Source organism: Trachypithecus francoisi, unplaced genomic scaffold, assembly GCF_009764315.1.
Source record: "Trachypithecus francoisi isolate TF-2019V2 unplaced genomic scaffold, Tfra_2.0 Lachesis_group8, whole genome shotgun sequence".
Classification (NCBI taxonomy): Eukaryota; Metazoa; Chordata; class Mammalia; order Primates; family Cercopithecidae; genus Trachypithecus; species Trachypithecus francoisi.
The window spans coordinates 18,649,997-18,661,349 of record NW_022681473.1 but is presented as its reverse complement, the minus strand read 5'-3'; the positions used below and the strand labels follow the sequence as shown (position 1 = coordinate 18,661,349).

The 11,353-nt window shown below is 53.1% G+C and overlaps 1 protein-coding gene across 1 annotated transcript in view; it reads left to right on the top strand.

Moving 5' to 3' along the window:
* Positions 1-6,349: 6,349 nt before the first annotated feature.
* The window catches only part of CREB3L1 (cAMP responsive element binding protein 3 like 1), a 44,990-nt gene continuing 39,986 nt past the window's right edge, over positions 6,350-11,353 (top strand). The window contains exon 1 of the mRNA XM_033204198.1: positions 6,350-6,937. Within this exon, the coding sequence (XP_033060089.1) occupies positions 6,836-6,937 (102 nt within the window). The 5' untranslated portion in view covers positions 6,350-6,835. The remainder of the gene's footprint in view (positions 6,938-11,353) is intronic.

Sequence of the window (11,353 nt, the reverse complement as noted above, 5' to 3'; positions counted from 1 at the left end):
TATGCACCCATTTCTTTTTTTTTTTTTTTTTTTTTTTGAGACAGAGTCTCGCTTTGTCGCCCAGGCTGGAGTGCAGTGGCCGGATCTCAGCTCACTGCAAGCTCCGCCTCTCGGGTTTGCGCCATTCTCCCGCCTCGGCCTCCCGAGTAGCTGGGACTACAGGCACCCGCCACCCCGCTCGGCTAGTTTTTTGTATTTTTTAGTAGAGATGGGGTTTCACCGTGTTCGTCAGGATGGTCTCAATTTCCTGACCTCGTGATCCGCCCGTCTCGGCCTCCCAAAGTGCTGGGATTACAGGCTTGAGCCACCGCGCCCAGCCTATGCACCCATTTCTATCCTTCCTCCTACTCTGTCTGCTCCCAGGAAGGGGATATCCGTGGATCTCACAGGCATGTGAGGATTCAGCTCTTCAATCATTCAGCAAACATTTATCAGACACCTGGGTTAGGCAAACGTGGGAATCGCCCTCCACCTAGCTGGTGTCTTCCCTGCTGTCCCCAGATCCCTGGCCTCAGAAGCTCTCCCCCTCCCACTGCCACCCACCCTTCTGAGTCTCAGCCTCTGCCTCCTCCCCAGCATGGCTTTAAGCCCCAGGGAGCCCTGTTCCTGTGGCTTCTCCCTCATTCCCCGAATAGCTCCAGGCTGCTCCCTTCGACCACCACATTCATGGAGCTGGGCCACGTGCAGGAGCACAATTAATATTCCACTCAGTCTCCCCCAGCCCTGCTGCCTACTGGGAGAAGATGGAAACCAGATTTGCAGCCGCACGCGCTGGCATGGATGCACACAGAGAGGCGGCCTGCCCCTAGGTGTGAGCTGGCGCAGATACATGTGCAAATGTGGAAGCCCCACACTTAGATTCACACCTCCAGACACCCTCGGGGAGGGAGGGGCTGTATACACACCTAGCTCCCAGCCAATCGCTGCCAGGGGACACTCAGACTCCTCACACACAAAGGCCATATTTGCTTTCTGGGCAGAGGGAGACAGAATCATAGCATTTCAGAGCTGGGAGGATGGAATTTCAGAGACCAAGCTAAGACCCTCATTTTCCAGGGAAGAATCTGAGGCCCTGGCTTAACCTTGACTGTTATCAGTCCCCAGTGAACCACATGGTGACTGGATGCATTTTAGCAAAGGCTTTGATTTAAATGCCTGATGCTGCCTCCCACCTTCCGGGAGACAAGCTACTTCAGTCTCACCAGCCTTGGAGGTTGGGAAATCTGAGGCTCACAGCAGGTTGGGGGGATAAGGGCTTTGCAAGAGCAGGAGGTCGTAGGCAGAGTCAGGCCTCCAACTTTCCATGCCCCTGCCCTTCCTGTTAGCCCCATAGTTCCAGCTCTGCCAGCCCTAGGTGGGGCAGGATTTGTAGGGGAGTGTCCCCAACAATATGAGGACTCAAGGCAGGAGGAAACAAGTGGCTTTGTTGGTTTCTCTCCCATTACTGGAGACTTTTTAAGAGCAAGGGAGATGGAGGGTGGTGGGATGTCTGAGTGTGTGTCCTCTGGGGAGGGAGCCAGGTGGCTGCGTTCTAGAGATGTCTAGAAGCGGAGTTGGAGCAGGTGATTCAGGCTGGAGGGGAGAAGGGTGACTTGAGAACAGGAGGAGAGCAAAGCAGGAAGCGGGTGGAGCTGTTTCCCAGATGGCAGGCAGACAGAGGGCCAAGGGGCGGGTCCGCTTCCAGTCCAAAGATGGGACGGCAGAGCAGAAATTCAGGGAAAAGAAGCAAAAATAATTACCAGGAAAAGGAGCTGGAAGGGAGGCAAGTGTTTTCTTAGTCCTTAAGGAACTTCAATCTTCAGAGAATTTAAAGAGGAAAAAAAATCTGTCTTAAGGCCTTTCTCCAAGGCAGGGTGGTTAGTGATTCACCCGCTGCTATGGAAGGCCCTGGAGGGAGGCCCTCCCCTCAGCTCCTGCCTCTCCCCAGTGAGCAAATTCAGTTCATCTGGGGTGAGTGGAAAGGGCTCCGGGTGCGGAACAGGGAGGCCCTGGTTTCAGTCCTATCTCTGCCTCATGAGGCTGGGTGACCTAAGGCAAGCCTCTGATGGCCCCAGGCCTTGGTTCTCCATAAAACAAAGAAGTGGCAAGTCATACAAACTCTCTGAGCCTTGGTTTTCTCATCTGCAGATTGGGGATGATAATAATATTATGCCGATTCTAAGGTGTCACTGATTACATGATACACCATTATTTTATGTACCTCAGGAAGGAAAAAAACACCATCCATTACACTATAACATACCATCGATTATAGGACACATTCTGACTTCAGAGATGTTAAAACAGGCGAAGAAATGTGCATCTCAGAATCAGTGAAAGACGGTACTTATCTCACAAACTTGTTCCAAGAATTAAACAAGATAATATAAAGTATTTAGTGCCTGGCACTGAGCAAGTACTAATAAACGTCCGGTATTTTTATGGTTCAGGGTTGGGTGGGAAGGGATCACAGGCCAAAGGAGTGGAAAGGAGAGACCTAAACTGAGTGAGAGTTGGGGTTCTGAAACCCACCCTGTTTCTGGCAAGGTGCCACCTCAGGCTCCATGTCCAGCTCCAGTGGGGCATACAGGGAAAGCAGCCATGCAGCCCATTTTAGGGAGCTGCAAGAGAACAAAGGGCCCCATCTGCACCCCGGAAGTCAGTGTAATCTCCAGGATGAATATGTTTTCATTTCTCAGAAGTTCCTGTTAGAGTGTGCCAAAGCATTTTTCCCTTTACAACCCAGGCAAACAAGACAGGTTTACTTTGGGTGACCTTATTACCACCACCCAGGGCCTGCCTACTGAGTGTAAACACCAGCTTTGCACCCTCCTGGAGGCTCTGGGCAGAAGCCTGGAAAATCATAGTGCCAGGCCTCCTGAGCAGGGAGGCCCTTCACACTCCCCCAACCCCTACGCCTGCTCCCTAGGCCCTGTCCTGGAAAGGGAACTTTGGAAGATCCTTGGAGAGGATGAAACCCTAGAGGGCATCAACACCTCGCCCATTTTATAGCTATGGAAACTGAGACCCAGCAAAGGGCGGTGGCTCTACACACACACACACACACACACACACACCATTCTACTCACAGCTCAGCCTGGCAGGAGCCTCTCTCTCTGCCTGATCTTCAGTGTCTGGAACAGGCAAGAAGCTTACCTCTGTCCTCTTTCTCCTGTGCGTCATTGACTGCGTTGGGATGTCTTTACACATGAAGCTTTTGCTTCGCAGTTGGAACAGCTCCTGGAGAGCAGCAACCAGGTGTTCCTGAGCCCATCAGAGAAGGGGCTGCCATCAGTGCCTCTCGTGACCCGCAGTATTTGGGCCTGTGGAGGTGGTGTTTGCAGAGCCAACATTGGCCTCCATCCCCTAACTCCTTCAGATGTAGAGGAGGGGCCTGGGTAGGGGGTTGGGTTGTGGGACCAGGCCCAAGAACTGGGAGAGAGGGAGCAAACCCTCCTTGCTGGGTCAGAAGGCAGACTTAAGACCCAGGGAGACATCTCATTTTGTCTCCTGGAAAATCTTTAATAGGCAAGGGAGAAGGGATGCGCGGCCAACCACACCCTACAGAAGACTTCAGGTGGGCACAGTTCTTTCCAGTCCTCGCACAGAATAGAGCCTGGGCTTCAGTGTGGCCACAAGTACCGGGTTTGTGTAGGGCGTTGGGTTTTCACCCTCATCATCTCACTCCTGTGCCACTGCCTGTTCTTCCCAGTCCGGTCTTCCTCCTCTTTCTCTTCTACTTGCTGTTCCCTCTGCCTAGCATGCTTTTCCCTGCATTTTGCCCTATAAATGACCCCAGTTCTTGATTCAGTTCTCAGTTCACATGTGGCCTGTTCAGAGAGGCCTTCCTTACCCACAGGGTCACATCACACTATTTTATTTTTTCATAGGCCTTACCACGCTCTGAAATTATCTTCTTAACATTCTTTTTACCCATATTTTCCTCCACCCACCCACCTCTGTGCAACTACATTTACTCTGGGATCTAGGTTCTTAATCACCGCTGTGTCTCCAGTGCCTGGTCTGGGAAACAGTCACAGTAGGTACTCAGTAATGCTTATAGAATGTGTGAATAAATCTGCAATCATCCTCATCTCTGCTGGACTTTGCCATCCTCTTCACTCCGGAAAGAAAATGATCACACTCCTCTGTGTGCCCAGCTCTACATTGCCTGGTCTCCCTCCTCCCCCTGCCACCCGTTTCCCCAGGATTTCTCTTGGGAGATTCCGCCTCTCAGACTCCGCAGAAGCTGCCGGAACCAGAATGTCTCCCCAGGATTATTTTCAATGGTTTCCTGGGGTGTTCACCTGGGTAAGAATAAGGAAAGAGAGGACACTCTAATCCTACTTATCTAAAACTATATAATCTTCCCCAATCACTTAAATGGTACCTGTGTCTCTAATTACAGAGCAGGCTGGGAGGAACACAGGCACAATTTCCAGCCAACCTCAGGCAGGGGGCCACTTTTGCTCCTCCTGGGGGCCTGCAGGGACTCCAGCTCAGTAGCCAGGACTCCAGACACCTGCTGCTGGAGCTCACTCACGACAGCCTGGCCTGTTCACCCAGCCAGAGATCCCTCCCCTCCCCCTGAGAAGTATCAGCCACATCCCAGTGTTTGAATGGTCCCCATTTGGCCAGATATGACACATTTGGGGAAGACGCCATGGTCCCAGCACCTTAATTCTACCCACCACTGTTGTGAAAGTGAATGGATTTCTTTCTGGCCCAGCCTTACTTCTCGGAGGCGCATGGCTGGGGAACTGGTCCTCAGAGTATGGGTTATAATCCGACTTCTCAAGAACAAATTCTCCAGGAGGCCTTGGAGCTAATAGTCATGTGACAGCCTGGAAGGTCAGAACTTCACTCTCCAGAACTATGTCAACTAGATCATAAGGTGGGGAAAAGCCACGTGCCTGCCCGCCTGCCAGGCAAGCAAACAACTGCTGTCTCAGCCTTGGTATGAGCCCTTCTCCCACCTGGCGCTGAGAGCAATTTTGGTGACATCCATGGCTTAGTTGCAATGACATCTCTACTTCTTAAAGGCCTTTTGGTTCCTGAGCTAATTAAATGTCCCAGACAGGGAGGACACACTTAATCTTATTAATGACTTCTAGTCAGGAAACAGTGTGCCCAGCCCTCTGAGGGAGTGCCTTTCTGAACCACCTCCATTTGTTCAGGTGCTTGGCGATTGTTATCAGCCCTTTTGAGAGATTAAGTTTGTACCCAGGAGCAAGTCACTTAGGTAATGGATCCTGGGGCCCCGGGAGTGTCTGGTGACTGTGGAGTGTGCAGCCAGCCAGCACCTTGGCTCATTCAGATTCCAGAACCGCTGTTTTCCAACTTCTTCCTCTTCAGAACCATTGAGGGATGGGGAGGGACTTGACTATCAAGGAGAAGAGGGGTACTCTCCTATCTCTGGCTGTTCACCCAGCCCTTTCACACACAGGGAAGCTGGGGACAGTCCTTGCCCTGAGCAGTCTCACAGCTCAGTGGGGTCACAGACACAAACAACGTGAGCAAACAAAGACAATACCACATTAGACTGGAAACAGCAGAGGTGAGCACATGATACCCTGTGGGTGTATACCATTGGTAACTGCCCCAGCCTGGGGATTCAGAGAAGGCTTCCTGGAGGAAGACACATGTGAGATGAGAAATGAGAGTTACAAGCTGAAAATCGGCCAGGCGTGCTGGCTCACACCTGTGATCCCAGCACTTTGGGCGGCCAAGTTGGGCGGATCACCTGAGGTCAGGAGTTCGAGACCAGCCTGGCCAACATGGTGAAACCCTGTCCCTACTAAAAATACAAAAATTAGCTGGATGTGGTGGGGCGCGCCTGTAATTCCAGGTACTCGGGAGGCTGAGGCAGAAGAATCGCTTGAACATGGGAGGCAGAGGTTGCAGTGAGCCGAGATCACATCATTGCCCTCCAGCCTGGGCAAAAAGAGCGAAACTCCATATCAAAAAATAATAATAATAAATAAATAAATAAAATTTTTAAAAAGCTGAAAATCTCCCCTGTTGAGGGGAGATCTGTTGAGGCGACTGTGAAATGGAATTCCCTGACTGGGTTTGGTGCAGGTTTTAGCATAAGGCTGGAAGGATGGAAATAGCTTCCTCATCAATTTATGAGGTTACAGTGGTTGGTGAAACCTTAACAAAATGCCAGTGTTCCAGGAACACTGTTATCGGTTCCAGGACTATTGTTGCTTTAAGCCCCCACCTTGAGCATTCAGAGAAGACAGATGACTAAGGAAGACGAAGTTGCAGATGTCTCTTTAAAAAATGAGAGAGGATTCCTTGAGCCACGCCCTCTTCTCATTAATATTAAATTATTGTGAATATTGATGTGGGGGCGTGGCGCCTTGGCCAGCTGGGCTAGCCAGCTAGGGGTTCCCGGTTTCACAGAGAGGAAAGTGACAGAAGCGTTGCGGAGGCAGAAGCAGAGACAGCGGAGAGGCCGGCAACCACCCAGTCTCGGGGGAGCGCTTAGCTCCCCCGTCCCGGCTCCCACCCTGTCCGGGGGGCTCCTCAAGCCCTCAGCCCCACCCCTGGGCTCCCCATGGAAGCCAGCTGTGCCCCAGGAGGAGCAGGAGGAGGTGGAGTCGGCTGAATGCCCACAGTGCGCCCGGGGCCCCTGAGCCCATCCCGCTCCTAGCCGCTGCCCTAAGGCCCCCGCGCCCCCCGCGCCCCCCACCCGGGGCCGCGCCGCCTCCGTCTGCCCCTCCCCCGGGGCTTCGCCCCGGACCTGCCCCCCGCCCGCTTGCCAGCGCTCAGGCAGGAGCTCTGGACTGGGCGCGCCGCCGCCCTGGAGTGAGGGAAGCCCAGTCGAAGGGGGTCCCGGGAGCCGGCCGCGATGGACGCCGTCTTGGAACCATTCCCGGCCGACAGGCTGTTCCCCGGATCCAGCTTCCTGGACTTGGGGGATCTGAACGAGTCGGACTTCCTCAACAATGCGGTAAGATGAAGGGTCTCCGTTCCCGTTCCACCTCTCAGCACCCTTCTTCGCGGCGCGCCTGGGCCCCTAGAAGGACCCGACTACACATCACTGGGCAGGAGCGGGGAAAGGATTCAGCGCAGGGTCTCCCGGAGCAACATGTGTTTGGAGCTCCGAGATTTGACGAGTAGGTCCCTCGACACTTCCCTTGGACCCCCGCCTGACCTAAGCCTCGGAGCTGGTGCCAGTGCGCGCCCCTCCTGGGGGCGCAATCCTTGAACACATTGGCCTCCACCTTCTAGGGGAAGGAGCCATCGAGGTATCGGGGCCGTCCGATCCTCGGATCTGAGCTCAAGAGACGCCAATCCCGCCCTCCACCCACGTCTTCTAGCCGTCCCCAACCCACCCCAGGTTCCAGGACGAGACTAGGCGCAAAGTGGCAGCGCCCTTTCCTGCGCCTCCCTTGGGGCTTCGGTGGCTCTTAGGCTGGATCTCCGCTGGGAGGCGCACCTGAGAGCGTTCAGAGGGTCTGAGACCCGACGCCCCTCGGGGATCAGAGCCAGACCTGGGTTCTCAGCCAGGCCCGGAAACTTCAGGGTGCTACCCTGGCAGCCCCAGAGAATCAGGCCCAGAGACCCCCGCTCTGGGAGGGACCTGAGGCTGGGGGCTGGGAGGAGGCGGTCAGGGCAACACAGGGTGATGGCTCAGGAGGATGGGAGCCCTTCTCTCCATCTGCCTCTATTTCTCTGCTCTGTCCCTCTGTTCTCAGAGTCTGGCTGACTTTCTCTCTCCCTCTCCCTATGTCTTCTTGACTAGGTCCCACTGTGAGCTTGTCTTTCTCCTCTTTCTCACTCTTCCCCTCCCTCCCTAAGGAAACGTGGCTTCTCTCTCTTCTTCCCTCCCTCCCTCTCTCAGGCTCAGCCCTAAGGCCTTGATGGGGGAGGGGCATGGGCTTAGAATGGGAGAAAATATTTAGGTTCAGAAGGGCCTGCCTAGATGAAATGTGGATTGTTTGGGGAATCTAGTGGGAGCCCCCTCTTCAGTGAACCACCAGTTGCATGTGCATGCCTGTACACACCACACACACACACACACACACACACACACACTGTGATCAAGCACTTGAGACTCTTTACCTGCTGATCTCTACCTCCCAGGACCAAGATAAACTTGGCCAGGCAAGAGCCAAGTCCGTAGAGGACTTGAGCATCTTGGACTTCCACCTAAACTGTCCCAGGCCACTAGATTGACAGTGAGGAGCCAGGCCAAGGGACAGGAGCCAGAGTCAAGGAGGCATGGAGACTGAGGTCTCCCTGTTCTCCATTAAGCAGCACATCCTGGTCACCCTGCGCTCTGAGGAAGGCCCCTTGTCCCAGGCAGAGAGAGCATAATTCATCAGACAGAACAAGGGTACAAGGGGAGAGGGCTTGCACTGACAGCAAAGAGACTTGGTTTCTAGTCCTGGCTCTGCTTCCCCTGTGAGCTTGGCCCATACCACTGGATCTCCTCCTTGGGCCTCAGTTTCTTCATCTGTAAAATGGGGGAGATGTTGGATCAGGTCTTCCTACAGATGGTTCTGGCACAGATCCCAGGAATAAAGCAGCAGGGATCAGGGGATCCACACCTTCTCTTGAGGTTAGTAAAAGACACTAGTCAGAAGGAAAGAGGTTTATCAGAGCTCAGACCCTTGAAGTCAAGGGGGGCAGTAGAGCCCCGCGGTAAGCTTCCCTAGGCCCTTGGAAGCTCTGAGTTGGGCTTTCTTCTGAATGAACTCAGCCGCCCGCAGCCTCTTCCTGCTGCTCCATTCAGCCCTGCGTCCCCAGCTGCTCATCTGGGCCTTGGCCCAGCACAGGAAAGGAGGCATGACCAGACAGTGGGATCCAGCACTGGGACACTGGGGAGGAAAAGCCCTGTTGGGGAGGCTCCTGATCTTGCACCTGGGCAGGGCCAGGAGAGGCAGCGGGAGAAGATGGGGTGCCTAAAGAAACAGAGAAAGGACTCTTGGGCTGGGAATCAAGAGATTTAATTCTGTCTGTGTTTCTGCCACCAGCCAGCAGGAGAATTCAGAAAAGTGACTTTATTTATTTATTTATTTATTTATTTATTTATTTATTTTTGAGATGGAGTCTTGCTCTGTCGCCCAGGCTGGAGTGCAGTGGCGAGATCTTGGCCCCCTGCAAACTCCGCCTCCCAGGTTCACGCCATTCTCCTGCCTCAGCCTCTCAAGTAGCTGGGACTACAGGTGCCCGCCACCATGCCCGGCTAATTTTTTTTGTATTTTTAGTAAAGACGGGGTTTCACCGTGTTAGCCAGTCTCGATCTCCTGACCTCATGATCCACCCGCCTCAGCCTCCCAAAGTGCCAGGATTACAGGCTTGAGCCACCGCGCCCGGCCAAAAGTGACTTCTTCTTCTGGGCGTTGGCTTCCTCATCTGAAAAATGGGAATATTAGAACCATAGCATTACTGTAGGCATTTTGAGAGAAAATTAAGGTGAAGGTTAATGTAGCACAATGCCTGGCATGAAACGTTCATCGCTGGTTTGATCCACAGAGACTGGATGGGGGTGATAGTGAGAATTGCTCAGCTAGGAGTTGCTGTGTGAACATAGCAAGTCATTTTCCTTTTCTGGGGCCTCCATCTCCATATCCGAGGTCCCTTCCAGCTGAGATCCCATACCAACCCTTCCCCCAACTTCTTCATTCTGGATGAGGATAGGAAAATATTTCCAGGGTTAAGGATGGGTAGGGATGGTGTCTGTGTGCCTCTCGGTCTGGAAAATAGAGAGCAGAATATTCACTATCCTCCTTAAAAATCCAGATACAGGCCATAAATCATGCAGAAATTGTGTGTGCTCTGTTGCTCTGTGCAAAATGCAAAATGTATGCTCACCCTGAAAACAACTATGCAAGAAATACGCATGCACTTGGACAGACAGGAGAGGGAGTACACAAAGTCAAGACAAGTGTGTTTGGAGGTGGCTGGGCTGCTTTATTTTTCTTTCTATGAGGATACCTTCATGTTACTGCAATTCTGTTTATGTGATTCTCAGAGATCCTCAGAAGGGGGCTGCCCTTCCTGTCCCATGTTGGGGCATCTCCTCTCTGCCCCTCCCACTCTCCCTTGGTTTCTGATGTGGCCACCCTGGAGCCACTGTACTCTGTGGTCCTTCAGCCCCTTGGCCCATACGAGAGAGAGGGTCTGGGCTCCAAGAACTGGGATAAAGGACCAAAGGGAGAGCAGGTCGTTTCTCCAGATGGAAACACTAGGTCTGTGTGCTGTCCCCTCCTTCCTCTGGCTAAGAGGAAGGGATGTCTGGCTTCTCTAGAGGGAACTGGCTTGGGATCCCAGAGAAGCCCCCGCTGGGAGGGTGTGGGGAGGAGAAGGAGGAGGAAGAAGAGGTCTGTTTTCTCAGAGGGGAGTAGCAGGAAGCTGCAAGGATGTTTGCCCAGCACACCCGTTCACTCCCTGCAGCTGGGGAGGCCAGGTGTGGGAGTGACGGGGCCCCGGGGACCAGCCCAGCATGGGGGGAGGCGGTGGGGGCTAAGGCTGATAGCTACTCCCCAGACCCCTGGCCTGGCTTCTCTTGAGCTAACTGGGAAGCAGAGAGGCATCCCCACCCCCAGCCTTTGGGAGATTTAGGGAGATTAGAGAAGTATGTGTGTCTGGGTGTTCCTATGTCTGCGGGTGGCCCTTTAACAGTCCTTAAAAGGGGAGATGTACGTGTGTTTCCGTTTAAGTTCTCACCAACAGGAAAGAGGACAGAAGTGCTAAGGCACTCTGGTCTCAAGAGTGGAATCTGCTAGAAAAGATCTAATGAAAAACCTACTGCAGGAGCCCAAATCTCAGGTTGCCTATTCAAAAAGGAGACCTCTGATACCTACTCCTCCATCAAAACATTAAGTTCGTCTTGAGCAGAGGTTTGGTTTGGGTTTTGCTTCCCCCAGTGTTGAGGGAACAGTTCCTTGAGTCAGGGGCTTGGTCTGCCTTGTTCACTGCTATATCCCAGTGCCTAGCAACCAACTGTTGCTGAATGAATAAATGGATGGATGGATGGATGGATGGATGGATGGATGGATGGAGAAAAAGGGGCTCAAGCCAGACCCCACATTCTTAGAGAAGAGGGAAAAGTGTCCTTAAGCCCATCTATTTGTAGCCATCTAGGTCCTGCAGAGCCCGCACTGTCTCTGGGGTCCAGGAAGGGCTCTCTATGGTTTTCAATGTATTCTCATTACCTTGAGCCATCCCCATACTGTGGCACAGGCCTCTGAAGCCCCTGGTCTAGAATAATCTAGTTGGTTGACCCACAGGGGATTTGAACTTGTGGCTCAGGTCTCACCCTTGAGCACCAGCTCTAGTGCTTCCATCTTCCCCAGTTTCTTCTTCAGATTGCTCTAGGACTCCTGGATCCATACTCACCCAATTTAAGACTAAGCCT